The sequence below is a fragment of the Myotis nattereri genome (assembly GCF_964212035.1).
Source record: "Myotis nattereri genome assembly, chromosome: 10".
In the NCBI taxonomy this organism is placed as follows: domain Eukaryota; kingdom Metazoa; phylum Chordata; class Mammalia; order Chiroptera; family Vespertilionidae; genus Myotis; species Myotis nattereri.
The window spans coordinates 23,315,609-23,329,268 of NC_138085.1; the positions used below are offsets into that span (position 1 = coordinate 23,315,609).

General features: G+C 52.1%; 1 protein-coding gene across 1 annotated transcript in view; it reads left to right on the top strand.

The window, feature by feature from the left end:
- SNRNP200 (small nuclear ribonucleoprotein U5 subunit 200) overlaps positions 1-13,660 on the top strand; it is a 33,405-nt gene that overhangs the window by 18,954 nt on the left and 791 nt on the right. Inside the window, exons 19-43 of the mRNA XM_081101390.1 lie at positions 58-189; positions 348-536; positions 831-1,028; positions 1,422-1,574; positions 1,685-1,765; positions 2,024-2,107; positions 2,907-3,013; positions 3,344-3,462; positions 3,737-3,891; positions 3,991-4,180; positions 4,342-4,515; positions 5,632-5,792; positions 6,102-6,329; positions 6,885-7,076; positions 7,162-7,340; positions 7,562-7,713; positions 8,682-8,790; positions 9,653-9,761; positions 10,175-10,364; positions 10,460-10,624; positions 10,829-10,950; positions 11,168-11,311; positions 11,408-11,584; positions 11,843-12,003; positions 12,105-12,186. Coding sequence (XP_080957516.1) covers positions 58-189; positions 348-536; positions 831-1,028; positions 1,422-1,574; positions 1,685-1,765; positions 2,024-2,107; positions 2,907-3,013; positions 3,344-3,462; positions 3,737-3,891; positions 3,991-4,180; positions 4,342-4,515; positions 5,632-5,792; positions 6,102-6,329; positions 6,885-7,076; positions 7,162-7,340; positions 7,562-7,713; positions 8,682-8,790; positions 9,653-9,761; positions 10,175-10,364; positions 10,460-10,624; positions 10,829-10,950; positions 11,168-11,311; positions 11,408-11,584; positions 11,843-12,003; positions 12,105-12,186 — 3,753 coding nt within the window. The remainder of the gene's footprint in view (positions 1-57; positions 190-347; positions 537-830; positions 1,029-1,421; positions 1,575-1,684; positions 1,766-2,023; positions 2,108-2,906; positions 3,014-3,343; positions 3,463-3,736; positions 3,892-3,990; positions 4,181-4,341; positions 4,516-5,631; positions 5,793-6,101; positions 6,330-6,884; positions 7,077-7,161; positions 7,341-7,561; positions 7,714-8,681; positions 8,791-9,652; positions 9,762-10,174; positions 10,365-10,459; positions 10,625-10,828; positions 10,951-11,167; positions 11,312-11,407; positions 11,585-11,842; positions 12,004-12,104; positions 12,187-13,660) is intronic.

Below are 13,660 nucleotides of genomic sequence, written 5' to 3' on the forward strand. Positions count from 1 at the left end.
CTCGAGAAGTTGGCAGTATTGACCTCCGTGTTCCTTATTACCTTGCTTCATCTGTAGGTCTTAGTTTCCACAGCAACTCTGGCTTGGGGTGTGAATCTCCCCGCACATACAGTCATCATCAAAGGTACCCAGGTGTATAGTCCAGAGAAGGGGCGCTGGACAGAGCTGGGAGCACTGGACATTCTGCAGGTACAGGTCCTTTGTGTGTATTCTGGGTTGGGAAGAGTACCTTGTAGATGGAATGCAAGTATGCTGAAAATACGGCAGATGGGAGGTGAGGAGAAGCCTGGAATCCCTTCCAGCATCCCTGTGGCCACAGCCCTCTTGGTTTGCTGTCTCTGCCCTAGATGCTGGGACGAGCCGGAAGACCCCAGTATGACACCAAGGGCGAAGGCATCCTCATCACATCGCATGGGGAGCTTCAGTACTACCTGTCCCTCCTCAACCAGCAGCTTCCTATTGAGAGCCAGATGGTGTCAAAGCTGCCTGACATGCTCAACGCGGAAATTGTGCTGGGAAACGTCCAGAATGCAAAGGTAGGGAGGGCGCTGCCCTTGGTGCCTCTTGCCTTTTCCAGAGAGGCCAGGGCACCAGGAGTGGATGGTCTCTGTGGTGCTGTGGGCTGACATTTTCACTTGTTTTAAGATATTAGAGGGAAAAAAAAGATACTAGAAAGGACCCTCCTTTTCATGATGAAATATTATAAACCCTCAGAAGACATGTAATAAGATAAACATTCTTGTAGTTGGGAGTTAGTTCCTAACAATCCATGGGAGCTTTTCATTTGGACACCAGTCCTCTATGCTGAGACCCACGGCTGTCTCTCATAGGATGCAGTGAACTGGCTGGGCTATGCCTACCTGTATATCCGAATGCTCCGGTCCCCAACCCTCTACGGCATCTCTCATGACGACCTCAAGGGAGACCCCCTGCTGGACCAGCGCCGGCTGGACCTGGTGCATACTGCTGCCTTGATGCTGGATAAGAACAACCTGGTCAAGTATGATAAGAAGACAGGCAACTTCCAGGTGAGGGCTGAGGGGTAGAAGTGGAGGCTCAGCAAAAGTCACTGTCCCAGGAGACCTGTTCAGGCCACTCTTAATTTGAGCACTGGCTCATGCTCGTTGCTTGGAACAGTAGGAAGCAGGTGAGGTTGCACTATGCACTGTGCTAGCCTAGGAACTCCTAAAGTGGTACAGTCAAGCCAGTCAGCGCCTCTTTTCTGTAACTTGAGTGGAGGTGGCTAATTTATCTGTCTTTTCTGTGTGGGTATCAGTTCACTAAAGGGCAGATTTTTGTGCCATCTTTCTTCATGTGCTTGGGCTAGGGACTTGTATTGTGATGTGTTCACCCAGTGGGCACCTGTTGTTTGCAATGAGAGGTTGCAGCTCAGCATTGGATTGCGTCTTCCTCCTTCATAGGTGACAGAACTGGGCCGTATAGCCAGCCACTACTACATCACCAACGACACAGTGCAGACCTACAACCAGCTGCTGAAGCCCACTCTGAGCGAGATTGAGCTCTTCCGAGTCTTCTCGTTGTCCTCAGAGTTCAAGAACATCACTGTGAGAGAGGTGCGGCCACGCACGTTGGGACGGGTACCCGGTACTCCCCGCCCGATCACTGCGTGGGTTCTCTCCTCTGCCACCTGGCTTTCCCTTGACCTGCTTCCTTCCCGTGGCAGGAGGAGAAGCTGGAACTGCAGAAGCTGCTGGAGAGGGTGCCCATTCCCGTAAAGGAGAGCATTGAGGAACCCAGCGCGAAGGTAAGCCCAGCACCTTTCTTACGTGAGGGTTTCAGGTGGTTTCAGAATTTCCTGAAAGATGGGGGTTGTGCTTGGCTAGCCTGCTTGGTTCTCCCAGCAGACTTCCCACGCGCTCTTTTCATATGGAGCAAGTTACTTAATGTCTAAGCCAAGAGCTGTAGAACATCTTACCTGGCATGGATGCCCAGAGCAGAATGTGATCTGTTTCCTTGGACTATCCAATAATTGGCTGCCTTCTGGCTGACCTTGCTTTTTCAGATCAACGTGCTTCTCCAAGCCTTCATATCACAGCTGAAACTGGAGGGCTTTGCACTGATGGCTGACATGGTGTATGTCACACAGGTGAGGGCGGACTTGTACCGCCGGGAGAGCGGGCTGAACAGTTCGCTCCCACGTGCTGTGTGCGTTGTGGAGAACGTGGGCTAAACACATGAGGGAGGGATTGCTGGGGTTGCCCTGGCTGGCTCATTGGTTCACGCGTGTGTGATACAGCTGCTCTGTCTCTCTGCTCTTGGGCGTGCAGGAAGGTAAGGCCTCAGGAGAGAGTGGTGAGGCCTCCATAGAGAGCCACACACGGCAGCGGCTTCCCTAGAGAGGACTTCCCTCTGTGGCCACTGCCCAGAATTGATGAAAAGCTTTATTAGCTACTCTTTGTTAAACTTTACTTCTGAGAGCAAGTCACTAGCATCTTACTCTTGCTGGAGCCCTAAATGCTAAAAGGGCTCAAAGCTTTAAAATCACAGTGAGCTTTAGGTTAAAACGTGTGGTGAGCTCACGCTGCCTTTTCTAATTAGTCTGCGTTTAGCAAGCACCTACTGTATAGAGGGGGAAAGAGTAGTTACAGAGGGACTTTGTTGGTTTTGGATTTTTTTATTGATTTTTAGAAAGGGAAGAGGAAAACATAGATAGTAGAATGAAACATCAATAGGCTGTCTCTTGTACTACCCCTACTGGGGATAGAGCCATGTGCCGCGAACAGGAATTGAACCAATAACCTTCAGTACACCCGATGACACCCAGCCAATGGGCCACACCAGTCAGGGTGAGGGACTTTGTTTTTGAGTTGGTGGGGCTGATTGCATCAGAGTGAGGCAGTTAAACTGCAGAGTAGGGACAGAGGGAATGCTTCGTCTTTCTCCAGTCGGCGGGCCGGTTGATGCGGGCCATCTTTGAAATTGTCCTGAACCGCGGTTGGGCACAGCTTACAGACAAGACCCTGAATCTCTGCAAGATGATCGATAAACGCATGTAAGGACTCGGGGTGCTCGCAGCTGGTCCCATGTTGGGCTCCCCAGGCTGAGAGTGGTGGGAGTTCACATGACCTCTGGTCCTGAAGCACGAAATGGGACATGCCCCTGGGGAAGCTGAGAAGAGAGAAGACCTTGAGGGGTGGAGCCGGGGAGTGGGCACAGGGTGGTGGTGAGGGTTGGCTCTCAGGTCCCACATCTGGCACGGTTTCTAATGTGTTTAACAGCTGTGTCTTGTGTGGTCACAGCTAAACTATCGGGAGCCACGATGAGGGCAGTTTGTTACAGGCCCTGCACAAGGGGTTAAATAGTTTGTTTCCTTCCTGGGTAGGTGGCAGTCCATGTGTCCGCTGCGTCAGTTCCGCAAACTCCCTGAGGAAGTAGTGAAGAAGATTGAGAAGAAAAACTTCCCCTTTGAGCGTCTGTATGACCTGAATCATAATGAGATAGGTGTGTGGGAAACTGTCGCCTGCCTGGTTTACAGCCCAGATGTCTTTCTAAGCCTTCATGCTTTCCAGGTCCTAGGCCTTGTGCCTAATGTCCCGGTCACCTCTCGTGGCCCATTCAAGCACTGGGCCCACCCCTGGTCTTGGCCTTTGACTCCTTTGGGCTCCACTGAGAGTGAAGGGAACAGCCTGCCACACTGGAGTAGAATCTGCTCCTTCCTGGTGGCCCACGTTTGGTGGGCTGGGCTGTAACCCCTGTGCCCTCTGTGTCCTCACAGGGGAGCTCATCCGCATGCCGAAGATGGGCAAGACCATCCACAAATACGTCCACCTGTTCCCCAAGTTGGAGCTGTCGGTGCACCTGCAGCCCATCACGCGCTCCACCCTGAAGGTGGAGCTGACCATCACGCCGGACTTCCAGTGGGATGAAAAGGTAAGCTCTCGCTTGGCGGAGGGACTGGCTTCAGCGTGATCTGAGGAGAGCTGGCTTGGAGGTGCTGCTCATGCTCCATCTGCTTGTGCATGCTTTCAGGTCCATGGTTCATCCGAGGCATTCTGGATTCTGGTGGAGGATGTGGACAGTGAGGTGATACTGCACCATGAGTATTTTCTACTCAAGGCCAAGTATGCCCAAGATGAGCACCTCATTACATTCTTTGTGCCTGTCTTTGAACCACTGCCCCCTCAGTACTTCATCCGCGTGGTGTCTGACCGCTGGCTCTGTGAGTGTCTCCTCTGCATAGCCCCCTAGGGACAGGCCCTTCCAGGCGATTGTAGGAATGAGCTGGTTGGGGGAGAGCACATGCTGCCTGGGGTTTCAGGGTGTCCAGAGGGGATCTGGAGCCGTTAGGTGAAGAGGACTGCCTGCTTTTTCTCCTGGCAGCTTGTGAGACCCAGCTTCCGGTCTCCTTCCGACACCTGATCCTGCCAGAGAAATACCCACCTCCCACTGAACTTCTGGACCTGCAGCCCTTGCCTGTGTCTGCCTTGAGAAATAGCGCCTTCGAGAGCCTTTATCAAGATAAATTTCCTTTCTTCAACCCCATCCAGACCCAAGGTAGGTGTGTTGGTTCCCCTGGAGGCCTAGCAAGGCCACCGAGAGAGATGTTACCTGGGCCAGAAGGGCAGTGTGCTCAGGTCTTGGCTGGCGTGGCAGCCCATCAGCGCCGGCTGAAGGAGCACACCCGTCTCCCTCCCCCTCTAAACCCTTGATGGCTAGGTTTGCTTTGCTGCTTTGCATGTCTCACTGAGAAGGGTGGTGCGGCAGGGTCTCATCAGTCATGGTGCATTGTCATTTCTCAGGCTCGGGACTGCCTGCCCCTGACACTCAAGTATTGGCCGTTGTCCAGTGTTGACAGGCCTTCCCCTTATCGTTTTGTACACCAGGCGTCTACAGAACACGCCTGCGTTCTGAGGGCATCATGGACATTTTTATTCCTCCCACTAACACTATGAGGGATTTGCTATGTGAGATATTACTGTCAGTGTCCTATTTGACAGATCGGGAAACTGAGGCAGAGAGCTGCCCAGTTGAATGAGCTAATAAACAGGACTTGGATGTCCACCCAGCCTCGATGCTGGGGTTTGGCTGTTTCCTTCTTTCCACATGAGACTGTTTTTAGGAGATGTGGAGCACCAGAGGTAGAGAAAGGTAGCCAGTGCCCTTTTGCTCTGCGTCTGGGCTCTGAGACGACCAGCTTAAGGCAGAGACTCGGCCTGCTTTGCTTCTGCTTTTGTCCTGCAAGTCTCCCTGGGACCAGAACTCTTTTTACTTTTTAAATTTTTACTGATTTCAGAGAGGAAGGGAGAGGGAGAGAGAGATAGAAACATCAATAATGAGAGAGAATCATTGATTAGCTGCCTCCTGCATGCCCCACACACGGATGGAGCCTGCTACTCGGGCATGTGCCCTGACCGGGAATCGAATGGGGACTTCCTGATTCATGGGTGGATGCTCAACCACTGAGCCACACTGGCTGGGCATGGGACTGGAACTCTTGATCTTGACCCCCTCCCCTTCCTTCTCTGTGGGAGGGAGACCCATGAGGGGACTGACAGGCAGCCCGACTGTGGGGAGGGGCTGCACCCCGTCGCCCCGCAGTGCTCCTGCTGACTCTGATGAGCGCTCTGCATCTCCTCCTGGGTTTCACGGTGCTGCTCTGTTGGTTTGCAGTGTTTAACACAGTGTACAACAGTGATGACAACGTGTTTGTGGGAGCACCCACTGGCAGCGGGAAGACCATCTGTGCGGAGTTCGCCATCCTGCGCATGCTGCTGCAGAGCTCCGAGGGGCGCTGTGTCTACATCACCCCCATGGAGGCGCTGGCAGAGCAGGTAAGCAATGGGCCGCCACCTCCGTGCTTTCCCAGAGGCTGTCTCCATCTGTGAGTCCAGGTCAAGCTTCTTTAAGGCCCGAAGTCTGTAGGGTTATTTGGGGCAGGGCCATTTGCTTTTTGTTGGTCATTTCTTCAGTCTGATCTGAAGAGGAGCGTCCCATTGCTTAAATTGGTGTGGGTTGTAAAGTCGCTCAGGAGCTACAGAGCAGCACGTCTCTCCCTTTGACTCCTCAGATTTTTCTCATAATAAAGGAACTGTTGCCCGGCCGGGCCTCACACTTTCTGGCCCCCTCTTCCTGCCTGCCAGGTGTACATGGACTGGTACGAGAAGTTCCAGGACCGGCTCAGCAAGAAGGTGGTGCTTCTGACGGGCGAGACCAGCACAGATCTCAAGCTTCTGGGCAAAGGCAACATCATCATCAGTACCCCTGAGAAGTGGGACATCCTCTCTCGGCGCTGGAAGCAGCGCAAGAACGTCCAGAACATCAACCTCTTCGTGGTGGACGAGGTCCACCTCATCGGGGGCGAGAATGGGGTATGGCCTGACCTTGCAGCACAGAGGGGGCTGCCACTGGCCAAATGGCCTTAGCATTGGGCCTCATGTTTGAATCTGAGGTCAGGGACTAGGACTTTTCCCAGAAGGACTCTTCTTGTCACCTTATTTCAAAGGAATGGTGTGAACTTCTTGTGGCAATCTTAGTGGAGATTAGCTGCTGTGGAAGAGGTGGGAGCCCTAATCAGAGGAGGAACTAGGACAGTGATGGCGAACCTTTGAGCTTGGCGTGTCAGCATTTTGAAAAACCCTAACTTAACTCTGGTGCTGTGTCACATGTAGAAATTTTTTGATATTTGCAAACATAGTAAAAGATTTATATTTTTAATATGTATTTTGTATATTTAAATGCCATTTAACAAAGAAAAACCAACCAAAAAAATGAGTTCGCATGTCACCTCTGACACGTGTCATAGGTTCGCCATCACTGAACTAAGACATCATTTTGAGGGCAGTGGGCTGCATTAAGGGGAACTCAGGGCTGAGGGTGGCACCTGGGCCTGTGGCGACTCCTCCTCCCTCTGTCCTCTCTCCCAGCCTGTTTTGGAAGTGATCTGCTCCCGGATGCGCTATATCTCCTCCCAGATTGAGCGGCCCATTCGCATTGTGGCACTTAGCTCCTCGCTCTCAAATGCTAAGGATGTGGCCCACTGGCTGGGGTGCAGTGCCACGTCCACTTTCAACTTCCACCCGAACGTGCGCCCTGTGCCCTTGGAGCTGCACATCCAGGTAGGACCCGCTCTTCCTGTTCCTCGTGGCCGCCTGTGCAGAGTACCAGGTCTTGTAACCTCTGTCTCTTTTCCTTGGTCCCTAGGGCTTTAACATCAGCCACACACAGACTCGCCTGCTGTCCATGGCCAAGCCCGTGTACCATGCAATCACCAAGCACTCGCCCAAGAAGCCTGTCATCGTTTTTGTGCCGTCCCGCAAGCAGACCCGCCTCACTGCAATCGACATCCTCAGCACGTGTGCAGCGGACATCCAGCGGCAGAGGTGGGCAGGACTGGGCTCTGTCCACTTCCTCTTGTCTGGCCTGGCTTCTGTGGGTGGGGCCAAGGGAGGTTGGGTCATGGGAGGTTGGCCCACTCTGAAGGGGCGGTCCGTTTATGAGGGTGGGATTAGCCCCCCTCTGGCTAGGGGCCGGGTGACTGCACAGTGGAGGGTGTTTGTGGGGCTGGAACCTCTCGAACTGAGCCAGTGTTGATGCCGCCTAGGTTCTTGCACTGCACTGAGAAGGACCTGATCCCGTACCTGGAGAAGTTGAGCAACAACACGCTCAGGGAGACGCTGTTGAATGGTGTGGGTTACCTACACGAGGGGCTCAGCCCCATGGAGCGGCGCCTGGTGGAGCAGCTCTTCAGCTCAGGTGAGAAGCCTGGTGGCTCAGCGTGAGAGTATTGTTGCCAGGATGTGTAGGTGGTCTGCTTTCTTTTCTTTTTTTTATTATTTTTTTAATCATTTCAGAGAGAAAGGAGGAGGAGGAGAGAGAAGCATCAATGATGAGAGAATCATTGATCGGCTGCCTCCTGCAGGCCCTCCTCTACCTGCCACTGGGGATCAAGCCTACAACCCGGGCATGTGCCCTGACCGGGAATCAAACTGTGACCTCTTGTTTCATAGGTCAATGGTCAACCACCAAACCAATCAGGCCACGCTGGTCTGCTTTCAACTCCAGGGTGTGGGTGCTAGTTCCCTGCAGCACACTAGTCATTTTCAAAGTACTACACTGTTTATTGAACCTGATATCGCATTCAATTCCCCCAATAACCTTGTCGCATCGGTGGGACAGATGCTATCCCTACTTACTAGAGAGACAACAAGGAGACACAGGCTGTATCATTTCAGAATCTGGTTTCTAGACCTGGTTTCCTGTGGACGTCAGACTTAGCAAGGTCGTTAGACCTCAGAGATGCGTAAATGGTATTACCATTTTGGCAGTGGTGGAACTTCAGGGGAGATGGTCCTGCCAGAATCGCTTCTTATCAGATTGAAGCCTTGAGTCTGTCTGGTTTGGGGCACACTCAAGTTTTGCTGCCATAGACTGAGCCAGCTCATGGTTGAGTTGGCACTGCCCAGTGAGCAGGGCCAGTTAAGCAGGCGTCTAAGCCTAGCTTTCCCTGGGCTGGGAGTCTTGTTTCAGGGTTCTTCCTTGCCTCTAGGATAGTCCCCCAAGCAGGTGACGCTGTCAGGAGCCACCTCCTGTAGTACTGCATGTGCCTTCTTAGTCATGTCAGATCTTGTTCCCAGCAAGCTTTGCTCTGGTTTCTGAAACCAGGTAAACCCCTGCCTCAGCTAGGGAGCCCTGCACTCAGTCTTCTCCTCCCCTCTGCGCAGGGGCCATCCAGGTGGTGGTCGCTTCTCGGAGTCTCTGCTGGGGCATGAGCGTGGCCGCCCACCTGGTGATCATCATGGACACCCAGTACTACAATGGCAAGATTCACGCGTGAGTCCCACTATGCTCTGCGCTAGGGGAGCCTTTTGCAAAATGGACAGGGCACCTGCAAATCCAGGAACTAACTGTTATGGAGGAAAGGTGTTGGGGCCGTCGACAGCCAGCTGAATTCCAGTTCAGCCCGGTTTTGGGGAGAGTTTTCAGTCTCAGAACATGGGCTCACATTGGCTCTTACAGTCATCCTCCCGGGTTGCAGTAAGAGGAGAACCAGGGACCGTGATACAACACAGCTTTATAGCATCTATTTGAAACATGATTGTAGTCATTAGTGTATTAAACAGTTGTTATATCTTTCTTAAAAAAGAAAAAGAGGAGAACCAGAGAGTTTTAGCCAGAAGGAACCTTAGGGATTATGTAGTTAAACCTGTTGTTCTGTAGGTTGGGAAAGTGACTTGGTCCAGGTCACATACTCTTGGGGTGATAAGAAGTAGAAGATTTGCTTTTTCTCAGAAAAGCTCAAATAATTTAACTCGGTAATAATATTTCCCAAAGTGCAGATTGCTTTTGAAATGAGGTTTACTTTTAATGACTGAACCTACTTGTAGGTTTGGACTTAAGTCAGGTGACTTGATAACTTATGAAATACACAGCTGTTAAGTTTGGGCAGCTTGACTTACACATGTGATCTTTTCATTAGAAAATTATTTTGCTTTTGCCATTAATGGGTTTGTAGCTTTGAATCAAGAACCCTGAGCAAAAAAGTCACAACTCAGCACAGAAAGTCATAGACCCAGCGTTTGCTGTGATGTGCCCAGGTCTCCCCATGTTGGCATTTTAGTCTGACGTCGGGGAGGGACCGCCTCCTGTGAGGTCCCTGTGTTGATGCACGCTGCCTCTGTCCCTCTCTCACCAGGTACGTGGACTACCCCATCTATGACGTGCTTCAGATGGTGGGGCATGCCAACCGACCTCTGCAGGATGACGAGGGGCGCTGTGTCATCATGTGCCAGGGCTCCAAAAAGGTCAGTCCTGGCCTCTGAGCACAGGCTTTCCTCTTCTCACGGAGGTTCTGGTTACTCCATTCTTTCTGTCGGCCGCTTGTTACTGCCCACCTTGCTTTGCTATAAGCCTTTCAGCCCCAAGGAATTGTGTAGCCTTTTGTTTTTGGAGCTCTTGTGTCCTTGGTCTTCGTCCGGCTGGTTCCATCTTCCTCTTCCTCCTGTGCTGCTCAGCTTGCACAACTCTGTGTATCCCTGTCCCGTTGTTGTGAGAGTAACTGCTGATGCCAGTGGGAACAGGCAAACATTCCTGTGCAGACTTAGTTTGCAGCTGTTTTCCTCCATTTTGTTGTTGGCTGTGTCTGTCCCACAAGGTCCATCTCTTCTTTGTGACCAGGGTGTCATTGACTAGTATTATCTCCCCTCCCCACCCACAGGATTTCTTCAAGAAGTTCTTATACGAGCCCTTGCCAGTGGAGTCTCACCTGGACCACTGCATGCATGACCATTTCAACGCTGAGATTGTCACCAAGACCATTGAGAACAAGCAGGACGCCGTGGACTACCTCACCTGGACCTTTCTGTACCGCCGCATGACGCAGAACCCCAACTACTACAACCTGCAGGGTCAGCACACCTTGGAGCACACTGTCCTCCTGTGGTTTTCTCAGCCCTTGCTGGCCGTCTCCCTGCAACTCCTCACCAACCACTCTCCTTCACAGGCATCTCCCACCGCCACCTGTCTGACCACTTGTCAGAGCTGGTGGAGCAGACCCTGAGTGACCTGGAGCAGTCCAAGTGCATCAGCATAGAGGACGAGATGGATGTGGCACCTTTGAACCTGGGCATGATCGCCGCCTACTATTACATCAACTACACAACCATAGGTGAGGGGCCGGGAAAGCTGCTGTCTGTCTGTGGGGAGCCCCGCTCCGAAGGGGTGCAGCTCCCCGAGAGGAGATAACAGGCTTCTAGTGCCAGAGTCTGTTAGAGGGACGTACTGCAGGCCAGGGCAGAAGTGCCCAGGCAGTGAACTCTCTTCCCTGCTCCTTTCTGCTGCTTCTGACTCCTCCCAAATCTGTGTCTGTCAGAGCTCTTCAGCATGTCCCTGAATGCCAAGACCAAGGTGCGAGGGCTCATCGAGATCATCTCCAATGCGGCTGAGTACGAGAACATTCCCATCCGGCACCATGAGGACAACCTCCTGCGGCAGGTGAGGACACCTTGGCTTCAGGAGAAGGGCCCATGTGGCCAGAGCACACAGATCTGTCAACACAGGAAAATCCCACCACACCCCGTCACCCACCTCCACCGCCACCCTCTGAGTTTTGAGGGATTGTGAGCCTGGGATGGATGGTGCCTTGGGCCTGAGAGCTGGTCTCAGGCTGGGTCGTTTGTTCATCACTGGCTATTTTTCTTGTGCTTTCCAGTTGGCTCAGAAGGTCCCACACAAGCTGAACAACCCTAAGTTTAATGACCCACATGTCAAGACGAACCTGCTCCTGCAGGCGCACCTGTCCCGCATGCAGCTGAGTGCTGAGCTGCAGTCGGATACCGAGGAGATCCTTAGCAAGGTAGAGTCAGTGCCGTGTGGGTGTGGTCGGGAGGCAGTTTCAACTGTGAAGTAGCAGTTTCAACCCTACCTGCTCTCGTGCTTCTTCCCCATGCAGGCGATCCGGCTCATCCAGGCCTGTGTAGATGTCCTCTCCAGCAATGGGTGGCTCAGTCCTGCTCTGGCAGCCATGGAACTGGCCCAGATGGTCACCCAAGCCATGTGGTCCAAGGACTCATACCTGAAGCAGTTGCCACACTTCACCTCAGAGCACATCAAACGCTGCACAGACAAGGTGAGACTGAGAGCTGAGTGTCCTGGACTTGGGGTGAGGCGGTGAGTCACAGGAGGGGAGACTTCTAGTTCTGTCTGGTTTCTCTGAAGGTGCTATACACTGAGATGCTAGAGAGCCTGACGCATGCGGCTGTGCTCTGTGTGAAGCCGTGTCTGTAGGTGTCTGATAGGGTAGGATGGGAATTAGCAGCCACTTGGAGCCGTTTCATTTGTTGTTAGCAAGTGTTCTCTCTTCCCGACCTCTGGATGCCCACTGCAGGGAGTGGAGAGTGTTTTCGACATCATGGAGATGGAGGATGAAGAGCGAAATGCGCTGCTTCAGCTGTCTGACGGCCAGATGGCAGACGTGGCCCGCTTCTGCAACCGCTACCCTAATATTGAGCTCTCTTACGAGGTGGTGGATAAGGACGGCATCCGCAGGTGAGTCAGAGGGCCAGGTGCCCTGCCCTGGGGTTCCTGCTGATGTGCTGTGATTCCACTATCCTGGTGCTGATGTGCTACCCTGCTTTTCTCCCCACCAGTGGTGGGCCGGTTGTGGTGCTGGTACAGCTGGAGCGAGAGGAGGAAGTCACAGGTCCCGTGATTGCACCTCTCTTCCCACAGGTATGTCCTGGTAGCTGGCTTTTCCAGATGTCTGCTAGAGGCCGTTTGTCCACTGGTAGAGTCAGAGTACAAGGGTGCACTGTCACTGGGGAGAGACGTTTAGAGTAATAATGAAGTCATGAAGCATATACTGAGAATGGGGACATTGCTTTTTTTTTTAAGGGAGGGGGAGAGACAGAAACATCGATGTGAGAGGGACATATTGATTGGTTATCTCCTGCACACGCCCCAACCATGATATGTGCCCTTAACTGGAATGGAACCTGGGACCCTTCAGTCTGTAGGCCAGTGCTCTATCCACTGAGCCAGATCGCTAGGGCTGTTGATGTTTTTTTGCCTTAAGACAGTTAAGATGACTGGTCGTTGTTAAAAATACCAGTTGAACAGTCTTGCCAATCTGTGATTGTTAAAACATATTTGTCTTTAACCTTAAATTAAATGGTTCCAGGATGTGTGTTTGTTTTTGTTTTAATTGATTTCAGAGAGGAAGTGAGAGGGAGAGACAGAAACATCAATGATGAGAAAGAATCATTGATTGGCTGCCTCCCGCACGCCCCCTACTAGGAGGGATCAAGCCCACAACCTGGGCATGTGCCCTTGACCAGAATTGAACCCAGGACCCTAGGCTAGGATTTTTTATAGAGAGGAAGGGAGAGGGGCAGAGAGTTAGAAACATTGATGAGAGAGAAACATCAATCAGCTGCCTTCTGCACACCCCCTAATGAGGATGTGCCCGCAACCAAGGTACATGCCCTTGACCGGAATCGAACCTGGGACCCCTCAGTCCGCAGGCTGATGCTCTAATCCACTGCGCCAAACCCGTCAGGGCAGGATATGCTTTTAAAGATTAAAAGCAGAAACTAGATATACTAAGTTCAATTTTACAAACTGGTTTAATATGTTCTGAGGAATGATGCTGGGATCTGGAATTCTTGCGCTTTCTCACAGTGGAGTGGCAGCAGGTGTCTTGATAGATGCTCTCTGCGGCAGGCTCCTCTCCCCATTTATGTGTCAGTCAGTCTGGCACATGTGCCTTAAAGGGGTGTCTGAAGGGCTCAAAGCTGCCAGGCCAGAGAGTCTTGATCTCTGACACTGGAATCTTGGATGCAGGGGCAAGTACTGAATGGAGAAGGGCCAGAACCAAAAAAAATGAGTCCATTTGCTACTTAGATTTTGAAACTGTTACAAGGTATCTCAAATGAACTCAGTTTTGTGTGTGTGTGTGTGTGTGTGTTTTTAATATATTTCTTTATTGATTTCAGAGAAGAAGGGAGAAGGAGAGATAGAAACATCAATGATGAGAGAGAATCATTGATTGGCTGCCTCCTGCACACCCCCCACTAGGGAACGAGCCCGCAGCCCAGGTCCTTGGCTGGAATCGAACCTGGTACCCTTCAGTCCGCAGGCTGATGCTCTATCCACTGAGCCAAGCCGGCCAGGGCAAATGAACTGTTTGATCAAATTATATTTCATG